Genomic DNA, 23758 nt, shown 5'->3' with positions numbered 1-23758 from the left:
TCAAACCCTCATCTCTTATGTCTCCTGCATTGGCAGGTGAGTTCTTTACCATTGGTGCCACCTGGGAAGCCCAATGAATATCCCATCACTCCTTAAAGTTTCCTTGTGCCCTTTTGTGGTTCTCTCCTTAACCTACTGAACTTGTAACATGGGGTGAAAGGATTCGGTGAGTACGAGATCCTTCTGTAATAATCAGTGACATTATTTAAGTCCATCTATCATAGTCGGCTCAGGCTGCCATGATAAAATATTATACCATAGACCGTGGTGGCTTAGACAACATAAATTTACTTTCTCCCAGTTGTGGAGGCTGAAAGTCCAAGGTGAAGGTACCAGCATGATTGGCTGCTTGGGTGCTTCTTGGCTTGTAGGTGGCCACCTTCCCCCAGTCATCACACAACAGAAAGAGCAAGAGCAAGAGCTCCAGTGCTTCTTTTCATAAGGGCCCCGCCTTTATGAATTCATTTAACCTTAATTACCTCCCAAAGGCCCCATCTCCAAGTATCATCACATGTGGGGATGAGGGTTTCAACATAGGAATTTTGGAGGGGACACAGTTCAGTCCACAGTGATAGTGAATGGTTATCTTTTGTAAATTATCATGCTTATTTACCTCTTTATCTGGAACTTCAAAGTCAGTGGGGGTGAGGTAAGAGCTAATTGGGGATGGGAAGGAGCAGATGTAGCCTAGAAATTCCTGTTGGCGAGCCTTGGAGAGTAGACTTCCTTGGAGGTGTAAACGTGTACATGTCTGCACACGTATATGATATGTATACACGCCATTTCCACCCCTCCTAACTTGCAACCCCAGAGGGAAAGTATGGATGGAGCCCATGCTTCTTCAGTGAACACTCTGGGGTCTGAGTCTTCATCCAACAGGTCTTAGATGGAGATCCTTGGCATCTGTGGATCTGGTGGATGGAGCCCAGGCTTCTTCAGTGGACACTCTGGGGTCTGAGTCTCCATCCGACAGGTCTTAGATGGAGAGCCTTGGCATCTGTGGATCTGGTGGATGGAGCCCAGGCTTCTTCAGTGGACACTCTGGGGTCTGAGTCTCCATCCGACAGGTCTTAGATGGAGAGCCTTGGCATCTGTGGATCTGGTCTCCTGGTGGTAGTGGGTTTCGTTGCTGGTGCATCCTTCTGCCAAGTTAATACAAACATTCTCTTGTGGGAATGGTCAGTGATATCCTTTTGTTTTTCACAGACGTGAACGAGTGTGCAACTGAGAATCCCTGTGTACAAACCTGTGTCAACACCTATGGCTCTTTCATCTGCCGCTGCGACCCAGGATATGAACTCGAGGATGATGGCGTTCATTGCAGTGGTAATGAGCTTGGCTTTGGAGACTTCCACTTGTCCTAGGGGCACTGGGACAGGGGTTTCTTCACAGGTGTTTCCTCTTGTTTCCCAGACAGATTTCCAGTTTGGGACATTTTCCAGTGCAGCGGGGTTACAAGCACACAAAACAGATGAGTCACTTCCCAAAGGTGGCATGCAACTGCACGTCCCTTGTTATTTGACCCTTAATGCAAAAATCAGTGGAGCTAACTTTTAGGATCTGACATGGGGTTGAAGAGGAAGAGGAATTGCCTAATTTTGCATGCTGGTTTGAGTTATCTGTCTTCACCCAGCACTGAGTCAAGTCATGGGAATAGGGCAGATAGTACTAACAGAATGATAGCAGGAATAAAAGCAAGTCTCACAGGGTAGGGTTGGGAGGGGGAGTGTTGAATGAATGAGATTATGTATGTAGACTATTAAAATCTCTACAATCAGTGCCTAACTTCAGACCTGGCACATCATGAACACGCAGTAACTAGTTTTCAAATCAACTAATGAATGATTGGATGTTGAATGAATAAAATCTTAATTTATTGTGAGAACACATATGGCTCAGTTGACCTTTTGTAAATTCTTTCCAAGCCCAGGAAGCTATGACTCTTTGCTCATGCTAGCTTGTGGACTCTTATAATTATCTTAGAAACTTGGACTCATAATTATCTTAGAAACTTGTAAACTCCAGTAAACTCCTTGGGAATAGGAGTAGCTTCTTACTCCTATCCGTTCCTATAGCATTCTGCAGAGGGCCATGTATATTTCATTCTTTGCTTCATTTTTCCTTCTCTTCTTTCTTTTCCTGTTTTTTTGTAAATGTTGACTTAAACTCCATTCTATTCAGTTTTAGCATCATCAGCAATTGTGAAGGAGCACAGTCCAAACTAATGATGCTTCACTGTATTTTTCAAAACAAGTAGGCCATATCCTAGAGTGTGAAAATCTTTTCATCCTCCAGAATAGAAAGTTTTCTAATCCTGGATTTCATCGTAACAGGAACTGACCCAGGCCATGAATGGAACGTGTGTGATAGCTTCAGATAGGACCAGAGTGTTTTAGGGACAGAATTCTCTGAAACAAACGAGCTCTTCTCCCCAGGGCCTGGCAAGATACGGCCACAAGTAGCCTTAGGCCGATTAAATGTCAGTCCCAGAAATAGCCGTAGGATACCCTCAGGCATAAAAAACTACTTTCTTCCTAGATTTCAATCCCCGTCTCTCCCCACCTCCTGTAGTACTCCTTTGGGGAATCTGGGCTAAGGAACTAAGAGGTGAAACGTTTAGCATTACGCGGTGGGGTCATTCATTTTTGGAGAATTGTCTGCACATCCACAAATGTGGCCACCTGCAGAGAAGAGACTGTAGAGTCAGAAGGAGCCAGTTTCAAATTCTAGCTCTCCCGTTCAGTGCCTTGCCTGGCCAAGTCACTTTCTGAGCCTCAGTTTCCACATTTGTTAAAAAACAAACCAACCAACAAACACCTTCATGGGCAGTCATAAAGATGAAATGAGCTGGGGTACCTCAGTGTCATTTGTGTTAACTTGCTTTCTCTAAGCCTAAGTGTAAGAAACTTTTGGTTTGTCAAGAAGCCATCCTTGGTGTTTTGGCAAAAATTTTCAGTTGACTCACTTTAACCAAAATGGTCATCTTTTTCCCCATATTCGTGATGATGCACACTTTCTGAAATCTTTAGGTAACCCCTGTCCACTGTGGGCCTGGGCTTCCCTGATGGCTCAGCGGGTAAAGAATCTGCCTACAATGCACGAGACACGGGAGACATAGTTTTGATCCCTGGGTCAGGAAGATCCCCTGGAGGAGGAAAATGGCAACCCACTCAAACATTGTTACCTGAAAAACCCCATGGACAGGACAAATCTCCCCTCTGCTGAGGAGCCTGGCGGGCTACAGTCCATGGGGTCGCAGAGAGTCAGATAGGAGTTGCGGGGATGTTTGCTGGGAGCTTGTCGTCTGTCCCTTCCTACTTACTCCCTTTCTGTGCTGCTTGTTTCCTGGCCAGGATCTGTGACCTTTGCTGTGTTGTTCCAGCTGCTGTGGCCCCTCTGTGCAGCCCCATGTCCCTTAGAGATTTGCTAAGTGAGCTGACCCAGGAGACCATGATGGACTCTCATGTGGATGCTTGAAACTGTGCTCCTTGCCAGAAACTGGCCTGTATTTCTTTTTTATTCCTGCTTCAGTCTTTAATAGTAATTTTTATTGGAGTCCAGTTGCTTTACAATGTTGTGTTCATTTCTGCCATATGGCAAAGTGAACCAGCTATATGTATACACATATCCCCTCTTTTTTGGACTTGCTTTCGTTTTCAGTCACCACAGAACACTGAGTAGAGTTCCCTGTGCTATGCAGTCTGTTCTCGTAAGCTAGTTATTTTATACATAGTAGTGTACATACTGGAGAAGGCAGTGGCACCCCACTCCAGTACTCTTGTCTGGAAAATCCCATGGACAGAGGAGCCTGGTAGTCTGCAATGGGGTTGCTAGAGTTGGACACGACTGAGCGACTTCACTTTCACACTTCACTTTCATGCATTGGAGAAGGAAATGGCAACCCACTCCAGTGTGCTTGCCTGGAGAATCCCAGGGACGGGGGAGCCTGGTGGGCTGCCGTCTATGGGGTTGCACCGAGTCGGACACGACTGAAGTGACTTAGCAGCAGCAGCAGCAGCGGTGTATATACATTAATCCCAGTCTCCCAATTCTTCCGATCCCAATCTTCCTCCCTTGGTATCCATACATTTGTTCTCTATGTCTGTGTCTCCATTTCTGCTCTCCAAATAAGATCATTTATACCATTTTTCTAGATTCCACGTATATGCATTAACATATGATATTTCTTTCTGACTTACTTCACTTACTTATTGTTGTTCAGTTGCTCAGTAGTGTCCGACTCTGCGAACCCATGGACTTAGCACACCAGGCTTCCCTGTCCTTCACTATCTCCCAGAGTTTGCTCAAACTCATGTCCATTGAATGGGTAACCTCTGTGAGCCTCACTCTCCCCTCTGTTGAGTATGTTTAGTAATAGCACCTCTTTCTAGGGCTGAGGTGAAGATTGAATGCCATCTACCCATCTCATTCTCTGTCGTCCCCCTCTCCTGCCCTCAATCTTTCCCAGCATCAGGGTTTTTTCCAACGAGTTGGCTCTTCACATCATATCACATCACATCAGGTGGCCAAAGTACCGGAGCTTCAGCTTCAGCATCAGTCCTTCCAATGAATATTCAGGACTGATTTCCTTTAGGATGGACTGGTTTGATCTCCTTGCAGTCCAAGGGATTCTCAAGCATCTTCTCCAACACCACAGTTCAAAAGCATCAGTTCTTTGGCACTCAGCCTTCTTTACAGTCCAACTCTCACATCCATATGACTACTGGAAAAACCATAGTTTTGACTAGATGGAGCTTTGTTGGCAAAATAATGTCTCTGCTTTTTAATATGCAGTCTAGGTTTGTCATAACTCTTTTTCTCTAGGTCCATTGTATTTCTGCTTATGGAGGATGGAGCCACAGTCCTTAGTAAAGTCTGGGGATTGTGGCCCTAACATAAGCAGAGGGGTCTGTTAGGTGGAGGTGGTTGCTATCTCTCCATCTGCAGTGGGGCGAACCCCAGCCAGGGAACTTCCCAAGCCCAGGACTCCCCAGATCCACCAATTTGGAGTCCAATTCAGGCAGGATTTACTCAGAGAGACATTATGGCATTGTGTTGATGAGTATAGAATCTGGAGTCTGGCTGGCCAGGTTCAAATCCCAGCTTTACTGCTTACCCGTTATCTGTAAATTTAGTCAAAGTCCCTAACCTTGGGGCTTCCCTGGTGGTCCAGTGATTAAGACTCTGTGCTTCCAATGCAGGGGGCAGATTTGATCCCTTGTTGGGGAATTAAGATCCCACATGCCGCATGGTGTGGCCAAAAAGTAAAAAAAAAAAGGTTACCTAATCTCTGTGAGCCTCAATCTCCTCTCTGTCAAGTATGGTTAGTAATAGCACCCCTTTCTAGGGCTGAGGTGAGGATTGAATAAGATGAGGCGTGTAGCGCATGTAACCCAGGGCTTGGTACACAGCGAGCTCTCAGGAAATGACAGGTTTTACCACTGCCTTCTACTAAAGGTATGAATGGAATCTACACGCTTAACAGAAATAAACAGGACACTCTGTTAGGATGGCTGGGGCCAAGACCAGACTCTACGAGGCTCCCCAGGGAGCGGGAGTGGGCAGGACAGAGCAGATCTGACTCACCAAGCATGCTTTAACTTTTCAAAGCAGCATCTCAGTTCTGCTGGCTCTTAACCCATTGCCTGGAGGCCCCTGGGAGAGAAGGAAAGGAGTTTTTCCTTCTCAAATGTGAGAGATAGCAGGCATGTAACACAGGAATTATCGCATAGTGGAGGAGCAGCCTCCCATGCGCTGACACCCTCTCTGGGTGATTCCAGAGAGCAATCCCAGGACATGTCACATGGGGAAGCCAGTGAAAGCAAGTTTTCGGGAACACAACAAATAAAAGAAAAACATGTTTTCTTTGGCGTGCTTATCGCGTGAGGCTCAAATGGGGGTTCTCTTGCCAAACACTGTGTGTGATGAAGAGCTGACTCTTCTGGAGCGCCTGCTTTTGTATCCCTGGCCACAGTCTACAAGTTCAATGGCTCCCTCTTCAGGTCCCCACCTCTGTGGCTGGAGAGTGGCCCAGCGCCAGGTCCTACATCCCAGGGACCACCTGAGGCAGGCGGGCCACCCCATGCCACACAGAGTTTTCCCTTTCAAGGAAGTTTTTTAGTATTTATTTATTTATTTGGCTGTGCCAGGGCTTAGTCGCAGCACACAGACTCTTCGATCTTCATTGCAGCATGTGACATCTTTAGCTGCAACGTGTGAGATCTAGTTCCTGGACCAGGGATGGAACCTGGGCCTCCTGCATTGGGAGGACAGAGTCTTAGCCACTGGACCACCAGGGAAGTCCCTCAGGGAAGTTTTTGGATACAATGAAGTTTTAATAAAATTCACACCCCCTGGCCTTCTGGAGATGTCCCTTTTAGTTGTGATTTTAGGAATAATATTGTTTCTCAACTTGCGGGCGATTAGAGGGGAGTTGGCACTGGTAACTAGGGCTTTCCAGGAAGCGCTAGTGGTAAAGAACCTGTCTGCCAATGCAGGAGACATAAGAGGCGTGGGTCTGATCCCTGGGTCAGGAAAGTCCCTGGAGGAGGGCATGGCAACCCACTCCAGTATTCTTGCCTAGAGAATCCCATGGACAGAGGAGTCTGGCGTGCTGCAGTCCATGGGGTTGCAAAGAGTCAGACATGACTTAGTGACTAAATAACAACAAGGCACTGGTAAAGTTGCCCTTTCAGAAGACTAGGTCCAGTGAATGTGTTTTTTAGGTCTGGGGAAGAGCTCTGCACCCAGAAAACTCCAGCAGACAAACAAATCTCACCTCCAGATGTAGAGGGTAGATTCACCTACAGGGCAAAATGAGACAGTGATGAGTAGATGATGTAGCTGAGCCAGAGGCAAACGGTGTTGGAAGCTTGAGGGAGACAGAGTTTAGCTTCATGAAGGAGAGAATTTTCTACCAATTAGAGCTGTCCAATGGGCTTCCTTGGTAGGTAGTGAGCTCCCCATCACCAGAAGTGTTCAAAAATGAATTGGAAACTTCTTGGCAGAGAAGCTATCCTATGTGTCAGGAGAGTGTGGCTACTATTGTTCATTGCTAAGTCATGTCTGACTCATTGCGACCCCATGGACTGCAGCACACCAGACTTTTTGCTGTCCTTCCCCGTCTCTCTTCATCATGCTCAGACTCATGTCCATTGAGTCCGTGATGCCATCCAACCGTTTCATCCTCTCTCATCCTCTTCTCCTCCTGCCTTCAGTCTTTCCCAGCATCAGGGTCTTTCCCAATGAGTCGGCTCTTTGCATCAGATGGCCAAAGTATTGGAGCCTTAGCTTCAGCATCAGTCCTTCCAATGAATATTCAGGGTTGATTTCCTTTAGGATTGACTGATTTGATCTCCTTGCTGACCAAGGAGAGTGTGCAGGCTGGGATAAATAAAGCTAGAATAGCAGTAAGTTCCCATGCCCAGGTAGTTTATGATTATAAATGGCGTGTGTAACTTGTCTCCCCCAGATATGGACGAATGCAGCTTCTCTGAGTTCCTCTGCCAACACGAGTGTGTGAACCAGCCAGGCACATACTTCTGCTCCTGCCCAGCTGGCTACATCCTGCTGGATGACAACCGGAGCTGCCAGGGTGAGGCTGCTAGAGGGACCCAGCTGGGGGAGGTGTGAGATGGGGCTGGCTCAGAGGGCCACCTGGATGTCTTTGCCTGGGGAAGGTGGCAGGGGTGAGGGTGTGAATGGGTGCTGGTGACTCCCAGTGTGGCAGGCTCTTGGCAGGATGCCTGGGCTGGTACCTTCCTGCCCTGCAACCCCATCCTTTGGCTTCAGAAAGGACAAGGTCACTCTCCTTGCTGGAATACCCTCTGCAGGTACACGCAGCTGGTCCTGCCTCCCCAGGCAGGTCTCTGCAGCCCCTCTGAGGAAGGCTCCAGACCCCACCAGGACCTCTGATGGCCGGGTCGTGGTCCATGAGCCGGTTTTCTCATGGTCCCTGGAGAGCAGCCTGGTCAGCCTTTCTCTACCAACTTCCTAGAGAATGGACACAGGCGGGGGCCACCTGCATCCTCTGACTGCTGCCTGCCTCAAAGGGTCGTGACCCTGGCTGTGAAGGGGGTCTCCCTTCACAGACCCTTGGGGTCTCCCCAAGATTGGCTGCTCAAGATGCTTTCCAGCCCATGCTCACCTACTGGGGCAGATGGAGGAGGCTGTAGCTGGGCAACAGATTCATTTTAAGCTCCTTGGGACTTGCCTTATCCCAACACCAAGCAAGAATTCTCCACACAACAGTGCCAAGCAGTAGAAATATATTGTGAGCTATAAACGTGAGCCACATATGTAATTTTAAATGTTCTAGTAGTCACATTAAAACAATAGAAAGAAACAGGTAAAATTAATTTTAGAGCATATTTTATTTAGAGCTATATATCTAAAATATTACCAGTCTACTATGTACTCAATATAAAAATTATCAATGCTTTACATTCTTTGGCTTTACTAAGTTGTTGGACTCTCATCTGTATTTTCCACTTACAGCACATCTCAGTTTAGACTAGTCACATTTCAAGTGCTCAGTGGTCACGTGTGGCTGGTGGCTGCCATACTGGCTAGTGTAGCTCTGTAGAAAGACCCAGGCCGCCTCCACCCCAACTCCCACCCGTCTGGCCCCGGGACCGGCACCTCGGAAGTGCTGCCTGGCTTCAGCCTCTTGTCTATCACGCATTTCAGACATCAACGAGTGTGAGCACAGAAACCACACGTGCATCCTGCAGCAGACCTGCTACAATTTGCAAGGGGGCTTCAAGTGCATTGACCCCATCCGCTGTGAGGAGCCTTATCTGCGGATCAGTGATAAGTAAGTCATGGCTTCCCCTGGGGAGATGGGAATGTGGATGAGGAGCCTGTTTCAGAAATCTGCCGGTGAGGTGTCAAGGAGAGAGTACCTCCCAGGGTAGTGGGAGATGTGGTCTACTGTCTCCTATACAACAAGGGAGGCCTGGCATGCTGCAGTCCATGGGGTCGCAAAGAGTCGGACAGCGCTGAGCGGCTGAACTGAACACAACACATGCACGCCCGCCTCCCCCACCACACGTCTCTACCGTTCCCCCGCTCATGCCAGAGCTATATGAAGATTCTCTAGAAAGCTAATCAAGAGGAGAGCTGGGGTTCATGAATCTCCTTTTCCCTTTAATGACTTTGTCCTGGATGTTGTTGCTGTTTTGGTGGATATACAGGGTCTTTAGAGCTGGGCTTCTCAAAGATCACATGCATAGAAGCCACCCAGGGATCTTGTTAGTGGCCCAATTCTGATTCTGTGGGCCTGATCTGGTGTGAGACTCGGCCTTGCAGACAAGCCCCCAGGTGAAATGGATGCTTGCAGCCTTCCTGGACCTTGTTGGGAGTAGCAAGAGGCTGGACAGATCGCTAGAGAGTTCTCATAACTGAGGATACCTAGCTTGCTCTAATCAAGTTTTTGAAGTCATAATAGTGATTGAATGAAATCACCAGATGGCAAATATTTCGTTGAGGTGAGCACCGAAGTGAAGACAACCTCTACAGAGTGAATACACTAGAACAGTGGTTTTCTGCCCCCGTGTACTAGGAATTCCTTTTCTTACTGTTTAGTTCCTATTTAACTGTTTTAGTTCCACTGCAGCCTGCGTGCATTGCAGTAGGCACGCACGCGCGCACACGCGCACACACACACACACACACACACACACACACACACACGGATGTCTTCTGCCCTCCTCCCTTCCAGTCACCTGTTTACTACCCCCACAGCTCCCAGCCCTCCCAACTGGGATACAGGGATGAAGGGACACGTCCATCATGCATGCCCTCTAAGGACACAGCTCCTAAGAGGAATTCACGCCTTACCAGTATGCTTCCTGCTCTGATCAAAAGCTGGCAGAAAAGGACAAAGCAGGAACAGACAGGTCCTAAAGGAGTCTTTGCTGGCTGCTAAGAGCTGTGCTTCTAAGTAGCCCTGTGGAACAGCATTCTTTGATTTCTGGTTCCAGGGCCCTTTGTGGCAAAGCAGAACTCCACCCTCACCGACTCCCATTCCTGGTTGTCCCTGGGTTTCTCCAGGTCTCACTTGTCTGTGGTGGGGACCCGCCCTGAGCTGGTGTTACTGGCAGGGCCCCGACGAGCCGCTGAGAGCCCTGGGAGACTCCTGCACCCTGCCTTCAGGCCCCATTCCAGTTTCACTTCAGCCGCCCTTATCCAGCTCATTTTCTTGTTCAGGTGTCCTGTATTCCTGCCAACCTGAGCATGACCTGCCCTCACCTTCACCCACAGCCCGGAATGTCCTGCCTCCCGGCTTCTGTGCACACGTTTTCTGCACATGGAAGGCTTTCCTGCCATTGCCACCGGGACAGACTTGCCCCATCTTTCAGATCTGGGTGCCAGTGCCACCTCCCAGCTGTTTGCAATCCTCTTCAGCTGGGAGCCATCTCTCCCTCCTCCACATCTCTTTTAGAAAACAATTAGTTTCTGTGTGACATGTGACATTTTAATGTGGCTATTTTGGCACCCGGAACATCTTGACTTGGCTGTTTAAAAAAACAAAACTTTAAAAATTCCTTTTTAAAAAGTAATTTTATTTACTTATTTTTGGCTGTGCTGGGTGTTTATTGCTTCTCGGGCTCTTCTTTAGTTGCGGTTAGCAGGGGCTACTCTTTATTTGCAGTACGAGGGTTTCTCATTGAGATGGCTTCTCTTGTTGCAGAGCACAGGCTCTAGGCACATGGGCTTCAGTAGTTTCAGAGTGAAGGCTCCGCAGTTGTGGCTCCCAGGCCCAGGCTCAATATTTGTGGCAATGGGCTTAATTGCTCTTTGGCATATGGGATCTTCCCAGACCAGGGATAGAGCCCGTACCTCCTGCATGTGGCTCCAACCTCTCCTGCAGGCAGATTCTTTACCACTGAGCCACCAGGGAAGCCCCTAAAAATTCTTTTTATACCCTCATTTATCAAGTGTTAGTCAAACTCCTGGTCTGTGCCCAGTGCCAGGTGCTGTGGTGTTTGTTCTTATTGCTGGTGCAGGAGAAAGACGATGAACAAATGGTCACATAATGAATGCATGATCCTCAATGGTAGTAGGGGCTGTGAACAGGAAGAATGGAAATTTACAAAGTGAAAGAGTAGGCTGGACTTGGTCTAGTCTGGGGAGTCTAAAAGCCCCTCTGAGTAAATGACCCTTGAGCTGGAATGGAAAGGTGAGTCGATGTTAACAGAGTAGAAGAGCAGAGGGAACAGCGTGTTTAACGCTATGAGCAAGAGTGACCTTGATGTCTTCAGGGACGGGAAGAAGCTGCAGCCTCATCAATGACATGGACAGTGACCTGTGAGGAAGTTAGAGAAACTAACAGAGACCAGACCTCATGAGGTTTTAGAGGTTAGAGTATGTGTTTAGTTTTTATGCAAGTTGCAATGGGTGCCACTGTAGAACCTTTGAAGCAGGATACAGACATAATCTGATTTATGTTTGACGAAGGGCACTCTGCCTGCGGTGTAATAGGTTGGAGTGGGAGAGCCTTCCGTTCCATCAAGGAGGCTGTCACAAGGTCCAGGTGAGACATCAAGGCGGTGCACTCACAGTGGAGATGGAGTAGCTGGATTTGGACTACATTTTAGAAGTAGAACGGATAGATTTTGAAGATGGATTGGAAGTCAGGGGAGAGTGACAGAAACAGAAAAACTTACTCCCAGTTTTGGCCACCAAGGCATAGATCAACAGATATCCTCATCCTGTTATGCACTCGGACCCCTAGGGGGAATCTCAGGACTGAGGGGAGAGATGGGGGTGGTGATTCAGGATAAATCCAGGGGTGTCTGTAAAATGCATACCTTGGTAATGAGTCAACTTTATACTATGTTATACTATGTTAAATATATACATAGTTAGACTATGCTATTACTAGTGTCTCAAATGAGATGCTTTGTATCAGACATTTGCGTCTATGATTTATTTCTCCTATTAAAGAGTGAATTTAAGATAATTAAATTTATCATTGCAATAAGTGTCCTAACATCTGAAAGTCCTGTCCTAATGTATCTTGTACATAGCGAGTTCTGATGTTTTGTTTAAAGAAAGGAAATACCCAATTCTATTCCACACAGACTGGGGTAAGTACAATAGAAAATGTAAAAAAGACCAGTCAAGACCCATCCATCTATTGTAATTTCTCATTTTTAAAGCTTCTCAATGAGTATGGATGGTTGGGAAGTGAAGGACTATGCAGCACACTTTTGCCAACTAAATATGTGACAAACATGAAGTGTATTACAGGATGTCCCAGTGTTCTGAAAACCAGGCAACTCAGGTTTATGCTTCAGTAGCAGGACTATCTGATTGGCCAGAACAGGCCGTTCTCTAGGAAACAGAGGGCTCACCTACATGCTGGAGAGTTTTTAGACCAGAGACAGAATGAGAGGGCCTCCACAGCCACAGCATTTGGATGGTAGAAAGGGGGTGTCCTTCTTTTCCATGTTTCAAGCACAGAGGTAGGTACAACCAGCATCTGGAAAGGATCTGCCGCTTTCTCACATGATTTCCCTTCCCGACAGCCGCTGTATGTGTCCCGCGGAGAATCCTGGCTGTAGAGACCAGCCCTTCACCATCTTGTACCGGGATATGGACGTGGTGTCAGGACGCTCTGTTCCCGCTGACATCTTCCAAATGCAAGCAACGACCCGCTACCCTGGGGCTTATTACATTTTCCAGATCAAGTCTGGGAATGAGGGCAGAGAATTCTATATGCGGGTAAGAGGGGTTGCTGAGTGGTGGTCACCATCTTCCACAAGCTGTTCTGTTGTCTAGCCCGGAGTGTGCTTCTAGAAACAGGCCAGAGTGCAGTTCGGAGGGGTGGGTGTGGAGGCAGGAGGGGAAAGTGGATGGGAGTCAGGACTCCACTGTCCTGGTTCCTCTCACTTTCTGAGCGGCCTTGAGAACATTGCTCCTCCTCTGATCCTTATCTGTGCAATGAGAAATTAGGCCAAGATGCAATGGTAGGTCTCTTTCTCCCTGCACTTCTTCTTTTTTTTTTTAACCATTTAAAAAAAATTGAAGTATAGACAATTTACAATGTTGTGTTAGTTTCAGGTGTACAGCGAAGTGATTCAGTTATATTTACAGATATAGACATATCTATATCTATGTCTGTATATGTATATGTATATTCTTTCAAGTCCCTGGGCTTCCCAGGTAGAGAATCTGTCTACTAATACAGGAGCTGTAGGAGACACAGGTTCCATCCCTGGGACAGGAAGATCCCCTAGAGGAGGAAACGCACTCCAGTATTCTTGTCTGGAAAATTCCATGGACAGAGGACCCTGGCAGGCTACAGTCCATGGGGTCACAAAAGAGTCCAACATGACTGAAGCAACTGAGCGTACACTCAAAACGCATCAAGTCCCCACTATTTGCTTCTAGAAACTGACTGCAGCAATGAACAAAAAGGTCCCGAATGCCTGCCTTCATGGCACTTACATAGCAATGAACTTAAAGGCATTCCTCAAAGAAGTGGGCTCTACTTGTGCTGTCCGACACAGTAGCCATATGGTTCTTTAAATTTAAAATGAAAATGAAGTAAAATAAGTAAAATTAAAAATTAGTTTCCTTCGTTGCACTAACTACATTTCAGGTGCTCCGCTGCTGTATTCGCTTGGATACAGAACATTTCTATCACTGTAGAAAGTTTGGTTGGCTAACATTGATTTAGCCATATCAGGATAAATTGATGTGGATTTATCAGGAACAAATTTTAGAGCACACATCCTAAATGCATGTGCTTATTTGTAGATTACACACGTGGTACTGTGCCATTTCTATTACTGAGCTTCGTTTCCCTCAGCCTCTGGAGTGGTCATGTGTCTTTGGAGCCCACTGTCTTACAGCTGTGCTTTTCACATTTCAGTGTGAATTTGGATGCTTGTTGAAAAAGTGAATTCCAGAACTTCCTCTCTAGAGACTTTATTTCAGAAGATGGTGGCTAAGACCTAGTGTATCGGTTTCTGATGGCTGCTGTAACAAATTGTCACCAGTTTGGCGGCTTAGGACAACAGGAATTTATTCTGGAAGTCAGAAGTCCGAAATCATTGTCACGGTGCTAGAATCTACCCACTGCTCTGGACTTCCAGGTGGAGCTAGTGGTAAAGAACCTACCTGCCAATGCAGGAGATGTAAGAGATGCGGGTTCCATCAGTGGGTCGGGAAGATGCCCTGAAGGAGGACATGGCAACCCGCTCTAGTATTCTTGCCTAGAGAATCCCATGCATAGAGCAGCCTGACAGGCTATAGTCCATGGGGTCAAAGAGTCAGACACAACTGAAGTGACTTAGCACACCCACGCACGCGCTGAAATCAAGATGTCAGCAGGGCCGTGCTCCCTCCAGAGGCTACAGAGGAGAATCCATTCCTTGTCTCTTCCAGCTTCTGGTGTTGCCAGTCTTCTTGATTCGTGACCACACCACTCCAATCTCTGCATCTGTTGTCACAGTCCCTCCTCTTCTGTGTGTATCAAATCTCCCCGTTTCTTAGAATGTCACTTGTGATTGTATTTAGGCCTACCCAGATAATCCAGCAGAGAAGGCAATGGCAACACACTCCAGTATTCTTGCCTGGAGAATCCCAGGGACAGAGGAGCCTGTTGGGTGCCGTCTTTGGGGTCACACAGAGACAGGACTGATTTAGCAGCAGATAATCCAGATAATCCAGGATAATCCCCCTGTGTTGAGATCCTTAACTTAATCCCATCTGCAAAGATCCTGTTTCCATATAAGGTAATATTTATAGGGCCCAGAGATTAGGACTTGATACCCTTGGGGGCCATGGTTCACCTTGGGAATCTGCATTTCTAATGAACACAGTATGTGGTCCTCCAGGGTCAGTGTGGGGCACTCGACTCAGAAGTTCACAGCTTCAGCCTGTGGGCTGGTGAAAGAACCAAGTGTCTGAGCTCTCCCCACCCTCTCCCAAACCCTTCTCTTCCAGTCTTTGCCTCTGGGGCTGGGACCATCTGAAAACAGAGAGGTTTCAGAAGCAGGATTATACCAGATTAGAAAGGCCTCAGGAGCGAGTATTATGTCTGTTTCCTCACTAATATGTTTTTGGCAAGACTCTAACAGGGCCAGGTCACATGTGATAACGCACCTGTGGACCCAGCATCTGTAGAACACTGTAGTGGGGTCACGGGCTGTGTAAAAAGACAGAATGAGTTGAGGGTAGAGGAACTTCTCAAGATGAAAAAGATGGAGCTGCGTCTCTGTCAGTCCTTCTTGCATTCCCATCAGCCGTGGCCATCCAGCGGAACCCACCTCTGCCTGCCTCTGTGGGCTTGCTGCCCCCTTGAGCATAAGCCCAGCCCGCCAGCATTCTCCAATCTGGCCTCTAGTGTCTGTACAGACACAGCAGGTCCCAATCATAAGGTACAAAGATGCCCCTCTCGGGGATTTAAAATACCATCACGTATATCAGCTGCTTTAGGTTTTCCCCCCAGCAGAATAGGAGGTGGCCTTGTCTTGGCCAGGTCACCACCTACTAAAATCCTCTTGATCCAAATGTTCCCCATGTAGCTGACTTGTAAGAGCTGCCCCTTCATGGGAAAAAGATTGTCTTCTGCAGGTGAGTGACCAGGAGGTGGGGCCCCTTCCTTCGAGCTTCCTCTAGTGCCTGGATTGTTATGGCGATGAGGGGACCCTTGAAACTCACAAAACTTTGAGCTGTATGTGGTTTGCTCTCTCTCTCTGGAGAACATTGAGAAGGGCCCTAGTTTGTTAGCATTTATTCAACTGAGGATGCCAGGACACAGAGGGGATGAGGGCACATAGACCTGCCCTGGGAATGGCTGAAGGAACTTAGGGATGGGAAGCTGGATCCTGGCTAGAAAGGTCCTAAAGGCTGCTCTTGGGAAGAGAAGACAGGCCCGGTGTAGGGGCCCTGTGAAGCCAGGCAGCCTCCCTGCAGGAGGAGGTAGGGTTTCCCTCCCGACACTGTGCAAAGCAGCAGTGCCCTCCTCAGGAGGCCACGCAGTCATGGGCTGTGGAGCCAGGCTGACCCACCTCATTTCCTTCTACAACTCACCAACGCTATGGCCTCGGACACACACTCTAACCTCTCTGAGACTGTTTCCTCATCTGTGCATGCTAAGTCACTTCAGTGGTGTCTGACTCTTTGCAACCCTATGGACTGTAGTCCACCAGGCTCCTCTGACCATGGGATTCTCCAGGCAAGAATACTGGAGTGGGTTGCCATTTCCTTCTCCAGGGGATCTTCCCAACCCAGGATCGAACACGCATCTCTTATGTCTCCTGCGTTGGCAGGCAGCACCCCTAGTGCCACCTGGGAAGCCATCCTTATCTGTATAGAGGGGATAATGATAGTATCAACTCTGGGATTGGATGAGATCATCTACTTAGCCCAGTGCCTAGAGCACAGAGCAGCTGTTTTTTATCAAACAAGCAGGATGAAACTTTCAATACCTTTCTATTTCTCCTCTGGCTATCTTGAACCTGCACACACCTGAGTGAGCTCTCAGGCGGAGCCCATTGGATTCACAAATGCTCTCAGTTACTATTGAATTGCCTCTCTCCCCCATATCAGAAGTCCCAGCTGCTAATTTAGGTAGAAGCCAACCACCGAGTCTCTCAGTGTAAAGTCCCCGCCAGCTTGGCCTCTTTCCTGCCTTCCTCTTCCCCTTTCCTCACTGATGGTGCTGACCTGGCTCCTCCTCTGGGGTTTTGGGGGTACAGATGTGGAAGGGAGGCGGTGAGGGGAGCCAGGGTCGTACTCCCTTGTCGCCATTGTAGGCAGGACCTGGTGCTCTCTTCTGGGACCCAAATGCTCTTGCTTTCATGGGATGCTTTGTCGGTTCTTTGGAGACTTCCCTGAGGACTTTGCACTGACCATTCCCAGGTGTGGGCGAGGGCCTCTGGTTGGCTGCTTGCCACCCCAAACCGCTCTCTCAGAAAGTTTGCATGTGTGGGTGTTGCCTCACCCTGGCGGGCAGACCTTGCACTGGGCCTTCAGGACACCAATAGCCAGCTCCCCCACAGCCCCCTGTCCCCTGCGTGGTGCACAGCATCTCTGGGCTCTCTTCTCTGAGACAGTCCGGTATACTCTCTGCATCCTTAAGTTCAGAGGACCCACATTGAAAGCTTGATTTGGGGGCTGGTAAGTGTGTCTCATACACTTATATAGGCTGGAGGTGACAAAGTGAGAGAAACAGATCTGGCGCTGGGCCATGGCCTTCAAGTCCTCTATGACAACAGCAGGAGAATCTACACAAAGAGCAGTGGCAGCTGACCCTGTACGGTGCGGGACATACGCCAAGTATTTTCCATATATCACTGCTCTCATCTTCGTCACAGCCCTGTTCTCTAGGGCAGGGGTCCCCAGCCTCCGGGATCTACTGCCTGATGATCTGAGGTGGAGCTGATGTAATAATAGTAGAAATAAAGTGCACAATAAATGTAGTGCACTTGAGTCATCCTGAAACCATCCCCCGGCTTCCGGTCTTCCACAAAACCAGTCCCTGGTGCCCAGAAGGTTGGGGACCGCTGCTAAGTTTGCTTGCCCTCCCTGACTTTACAGACGAGGGCACTGAGACACCGAGAGGTGAAGGAACTTGCCCCAGATCTTACAGCTTAGGAAATCCCAGCGCAGCATTAGAACCCAGACAGTGTGCCACTAGTATCTATACATACTCTCACATTTCTCTTTAGGATGCGGAGTACTTGTCTAGCTTTGGAGTCTCAGCCAAAATTGAGATAACAAAAATCTCTCCTTTAACATCTAATCAAAAAAAATGAAAGTGTCCAATAAGCACTGATTATGATTGTATTGGTAGAGTCATTTCTGTGGCTGCTGCTACTGTTGTTAGGAGGTTATGAGCCGTTGGGCCCTGGCGAAGTTGGCGAGGTTGGCGATGTTGGAGATGCCCAAGGGACTGCAGCATCTTGTTGGGGGTGGGTGTTGATGGCTGTTCAGGCTCTGCTACCCTGAGTGTCACTGATGGTGTTACAGTCTCCTGGGAAGAGCTTCATTTCACACAACAGGCATTCCACACACATACATACCCACAAATGTACACACACATGCACACATGCCTGTCCATACACATGTATACTCACACAGTCACTCATGTGCACAGGTACATACATACATGCAAATTCTCACATGCACACGTTCACACACAGCCCTTTCATGAGCCCCCACTGGCACTCTCTCTCCCACTGAGACCTGGACAGACAACTGGTGACTGGCTTTGGCCAGGTGACTTAGGGACAGTCATGACAGGAAGAAGGAGCACGGTCACGGGGCATAAACTGTGCCAAAGGGCATGGAGATCAGGTGACGGGATCACGGAAAGCTGACTTGCTGTGGCCTGGCTGCTTGCCCTGCGTCAGACAATGCCACCTCGCTGGTTGACTCAGGACAAACCTGAGCCTCTGTAGGGGCAGGCCCAAGAAGACAGACAGTCAGGTGGGCTGTTTGCAAGCTACTCCTCTGCGGGCCCCTTCACCGGCATCGCGACTTCGCATCCACCTTCGGTCACTGACATTAATTCAGCTCGATTACATATGCAGCTCTGAGAGTTTAGGAACACACAGCTTCTGCCCTGAGGAATCCACACTGTGAGGGGAGGGAAAAACAAGCAGGCAAACATTTACAATTAAAAGGAGTGATTCTCAAGTAGACTAAGTGCCTGGGATGGTCTGGAAATGGAGAGATACTGAGAACTTATCTGAGTTTAGTAGCTAGAAGCTTGATTTTTGGAGTCAGATGCTCTAGTACCATGTGCTAATGTACTTAACCTACTTACTTTGTAGGGTTATAAAGATTAAAAAGGAGATGTATGCAAAAGAAAGGGAAAGTGTCAGTCACTTGGTCATGTCTGACTCTTTGCAGTCCCATGGACTGTAGCTCACCAGGCTCCTCTGTCCAGGGGATTCTCCAGGCAAGAATGCTGACGTGGGTAGCCTTTCCCCTCTCCAACGAATCTTTCTGACCCAGAGATCAAACCTGAGTCTCCCACATTGCAGGCAGAGTCTTTACCATCTGAGCCACCAGGGAAGCCCAAGTCATAGCCAAACGCTGAGTATCAACTATGACCACCATCACCATCATCATTTTGTACCAAGTGATCACCAAGTCCACTAATGACCAGAGCCTCTCATGGGGGCCTATCTCATTAGTGCCCTGGGTCTGCCCTAAAAGCCTAGTGAGGAGTGGAGATATTTGTCCTCAGCAAACTTGGCAGGCACTTGAGTCCTCTGTGTGTTTGTGGGCGGGCCTTTCTCAGGCTGCTGCAGATCTGATCCTGCTGGGGATCAGACTGGTTGACCTCTAAGACTACTTCCAAATAGAAGAGGCAGTGATGCTCTCACACTCTGGAGACATTTTCAAGGACAGCCCAAAGGAACAACTGGGAAGTTTCCAGCTGTTCCACTCCCTGTCCCTGGCTCTGCAACTCTCCCGCCCACAGCTTGCCCACAGCTTGCCCAAGCCTGTCCACAGGTCAGGGTCCTCAACCCCTGGCCTTTGTTTGTGCAAATAGTGAAAGCTGGTGAGATATTTAGATCTGTAAGTGCCCTGGGCATTTCCATGTATGGCTGTACCCTCTGAAGTCCTAGCCCAGAGCTCCAAGGGTTTTCAAGAGTTGACAAGGAAGTCGGAACAATCCTCTGTATGAGAGGGTGCCAAGTGCATGGATGCTGACAGGAACAGAGGGAGCTGATGCCAAGAGGAAGTTGTGTGGTGTCAGGCTGCTGATAGCCCAGAGGACAGGGGAGGTCCCACTACTGGGTGAAACCTGTCTGCCTGCCCTGCCCTTGTCATGCCTGTGGCAGCTCTTGGTGATGTCCAGAACTTTATGGGGAGCTCTCCCTTCATGGAGACAGATAAAATGTCTGGTGTGGCTTTCAACAAGCCAAGTTTCTTGATTTTGCAGAGCTTGTTGCTTTGTCTGAACATAGCGCCGGGCTCTGCAACTTGTAGGAAGGGATCGTCCAGCATGTCCTGTTCTCTTGTGCTATTTCTTTTCCAGGTACCTACTCTCTGGCCATTGCACTGGCCCTCTGAGTATTTGTCCTTTAGGGCAGTGCTAGGGAGAAATAAAACACATATCAGTCTTTTCTGATAATTGTTGTGCAGTGACAAAGGCCTGGAGTTTGTGGTCAAAAGCATTGGAATGGAACCCCATGTCCCTGCCCATAAGTGGTCTAGTGACTCTAAGCAGTGACTTAACTTATGGAGACTCAGTTCACAAGGAACAACAAAACGAGGGGATAACGAGACATACCTTTAGTATGACAGCTGGGGTCCCCAGACTGGGTCCTGTGCTTTTAGATGCTGCTGCTGCTGCTGCTAAGTCGCTTCAGTTGTATCTGACTCTGTGCGACCCCAGAGACGGCAGCCCACCAGGCTCCGCCGTCCCCGGGATTCTCCAGGCAGGGACACTGGAGTGGGTTGCCATTTCCTTCTCCAGTGCATGAAAGTGAAAAGTGAAAGTGAAGTCACTCAGTCATGTCTGACTCTTAGCGACCCCAGGGACTGCAGCCCACCAGGCTCCTCCATCCATGGGATTTTCCAGGCAAGAGTACTGGAGTGGGGTGCCATCGCAATTGTTGATGTGCCCATGAATCACCTGCAGATTATATTAAGCTACAGATTCTGGCTTAGCATGCCTTAGGCAGGTGCTGAGGTCTTGGTGCCTCATAAGTGCCTTGGTGATGCTGATACTGCTAGTCCAACACTGAGTAGCCAGGCCTTTCAGAGCTTCTACAGGGATTAAATCAGAATATGTACATAAATGTGGCCAGAAGAGTACTTCACACATAGCAGAAGCTCAGTTATGTCAGTCTTCTCTCCTTACCACCTTAAAAACTTTAGGAAAAGATTCAGTGGAGGAAGAAAGCTCACATGAAGTTATCAGGATGACAGAGATAGATTCACAGAGTGATGAAGCTGCAGGACAGGGGGTGTGGTGTGTCCAGCCAGAAGCTCCAGCAGAGGCTGCACTTGGAACCAGCTGGAGTCTGGTAAACAAGTCACACTTCTTCAGGCATCATCAAAAAAATCCACTGCAGCAGAAAATCTCAGAATGGGCCCCTGGAACTGTTAGTTTAGAAAGTGTCCTAGGTGCTATGGAGCTGTTTACTTGGCAACTACTGATCTGGTACAAACTCTCCTTTTAGAGAGGAGGTCCAGAGAGGTGAAGTGACAGCCTGGAGTCACATAGTTCGGGCAACTGTTTCTTCTTTCATTCAAGACACAGTCACTGAACAGTTACCATGTGCCAGGCGTTATTCTGGGTTCTGGAGGGCTCAGCGGTGGAAAACCCACCCCCAGTCTAGTGTGGACCTAGACACCGGACATGGACTTGGTAAATAGCGTGGATGATGACACGTGGTAATGAACACTTCTCTTCCTTGCTAAAGTAGGGGGTGCACTGGCAGAGGGTCACAGGGACCTGAATTAAATTGGGAAAAGCAGAGAAGCTCATCTGAGGAGGTGATATTTCAGTGAGACCTGAAGGAGCAGCAGGGAGAAGCCAGGGCAACATGAGCAAAGTCAGGGAGGAGGGCATCAAGGGATGCCTGTCTGCTGGCAGTGGGCAAGGGGGAGCACCCCGACTGGGACTACAGAGGCTGGCTGCGACCAGACCACTTGACTTCAGCTTTAGTGACTGTCCCAGAGGCCATGTCACCTGAAGGACAGCTTTCCTCACCCTCTCTACCATTGTTTGTTTTCTTTTTCTAAAAATTTTATTATTGGAGTATAATTGCTTTACAATGTGTTAGTTTCTACTGTACAACATGAATCAGCTTTATGTATACATATATCCCCTCCCTCTTGAGCCTCCGTCCCACCACCCTCATCCCACCCTTATAGGTCATCACCGAGCACCGAGCTGAGCTCCCTGTGCTATATACAGTAGCCTCTCGCTATCTTGCACATGATATTGTATATATGTCAATACTTCTCCCAAGCTCCCTTCCCCATTCTGTGTCCACAAGTCTCTATTCCTGTTCCTGCAAATAGGCTCATCTGTACCATTTTCTGCTGTTTGACAGCTTCCAGAGTCAAGCTTACCCTTGGCTCCTTCAGCTGGTCAGATCTTCTCTAACTAGTATGCCTGGTTCCGTCCACAGCAAACGGGCCCCATCAGTGCCACCCTGGTGATGACTCGCCCCATCAAAGGGCCCCGGGACATACAACTGGACTTGGAAATGATCACGGTCAACACCGTCATCAACTTCAGAGGCAGCTCTGTGATCCGACTGCGGATATATGTGTCCCAGTACCCGTTCTGAGCGCCGGGCCGCAGCCTCTGACACTGCCTCCAACTGCACCAAGGGACAGAGAAGCAGAGAAACCAGAGAGAGCACGAGAGTGAGACAGACGTGAGGCCTTTTCGGCTGAACGTCTCCTGAGGAGTCAGCATGAGTCCCGACCACGCCTCTATTATTACAGACCCATCACTTTGAAGGACATACTTCCCCAGTTTCTACGACGCAGTTATCGAAAAGCATTATCATTGGCACACTGACCTGAGATCGACGGTGATTTTTCAAGGCCTTCAGTTTATTTCCATAGTTTTCAAAGAAAATAGATTAGGTTTGCAGGGTCTGAGTCCACGTTCAAAAACTGTGAACCACTTCCTCTCACCTCCTCCAGGCCTTCTCTCTATCTCTCCTTGATTGCTTCTTTGCCAAGGCCCCCCAAAGCTCCCGGGGATTCTAGGTGTAGCTAGCTTGCTTCTTGCATGTACAGAAGGCTATAGAAAGAAGCCACAGAATGATCTAAAGGTTTTTAAAGAGTCTATTTCAAAGCCATGTCTGGTATTTTCAGCCATAAGAGTTTTAGTTGTCCTTAAATTTGTATAACTGTTTAATCCTTTCCTGTTCATTTTGATGATGATTATTGTTTTTAATCCAAGGTAGAATGCCTTCAAAAGGTCATAAGGCACATGTTATATTCTGTCTTCCCAAACCCAGTCTGCTCTCCATTTTAGTCCAGTGTTTTCTTTGAAGACCCCTTCATCATGCTTTCTTTTGAATTTTTACCCAACTGGGTTGGAAGGCAGAGGTCTCCAAACTGATTAAATATTTGAAGAGATCTTGTGTTTGGTTCATTTTGACATGGGAGATGATTCAGCCTTTGGGGTTGGTTCTAGTTCTCTTTAGTTTATTGGGTACTGGCTTGAAAAGCTCTCCAGAGAGCATGATCACCATTAAAAACATAATGGGAGTGAGGGAGAGGAGAGCATCAACTCCAAATCCTAGTCCATTTCATTAGGAGACAATGATCAAACCCTCTGTGATGTGGATTATTTCCAGGTACTTTTCCAGAACAGGAAAGTATTCAAGTTGCTTTAAATCGGTGGCCCTCACCCCTGATGGCGTAGTAGGATAACCAGTGGAGTTTTCAAGACAAAAACATGACTTCCTGGGCCTTACCCCTAGAGATTCTGATTTACTTGTTCTTAGGTAGGGCCTAAGAATTTTTAAAACTTGGTGAGTAGGTGGAGTTGAGAGTGCATTGTATAAAGAGAGGGAGACAAATGGGAGCAAGCCCTGGCCACTTTATCTTCCACATCTTTTCAGTAACTTGTTCAGTTCATTGTCCTTTTCCTAGTTAGTGACCTGGATTCCTTTCAGTCTTGGAACCCCAGCCAGGATTAAAGGGAGTCAACAGAGCAGGTCACAGATGGGAGAACGGACTGGGACAGCTGCCTTTGTGTCCCATCCCGGAGATCAAACCTGTTACTGAGTCCAGGCTCATACTGCTG

The 23758-nt window shown here is 48.1% G+C and overlaps 1 protein-coding gene across 3 annotated transcripts in view; it reads left to right on the top strand.

Annotated features, from left to right (window-relative positions):
• The window catches only part of FBLN5 (fibulin 5), a 92759-nt gene extending 69674 nt beyond the window's left edge, over positions 1-23085 (top strand). For all 3 annotated transcript variants that reach the window (XM_019983699.2, XM_019983698.2, XM_019983697.2), the window contains 5 exons: positions 1207-1326; positions 7472-7594; positions 8689-8815; positions 12534-12729; positions 22119-23085. In XM_019983699.2, the coding sequence (XP_019839258.2) occupies positions 1207-1326; positions 7472-7594; positions 8689-8815; positions 12534-12729; positions 22119-22280 (728 nt within the window). In that variant the 3' untranslated portion in view covers positions 22281-23085. The remainder of the gene's footprint in view (positions 1-1206; positions 1327-7471; positions 7595-8688; positions 8816-12533; positions 12730-22118) is intronic.
• The last annotated feature ends 673 nt before the right edge of the window (positions 23086-23758 follow it).

The sequence above is a fragment of the Bos indicus genome, chromosome 21, assembly GCF_029378745.1.
Source record: "Bos indicus isolate NIAB-ARS_2022 breed Sahiwal x Tharparkar chromosome 21, NIAB-ARS_B.indTharparkar_mat_pri_1.0, whole genome shotgun sequence".
Taxonomy (NCBI): domain Eukaryota; kingdom Metazoa; phylum Chordata; class Mammalia; order Artiodactyla; family Bovidae; genus Bos; species Bos indicus.
The sequence above is the reverse complement of the archived record's forward strand: the minus strand, read 5'-3'. Positions and strand labels throughout refer to the sequence as shown.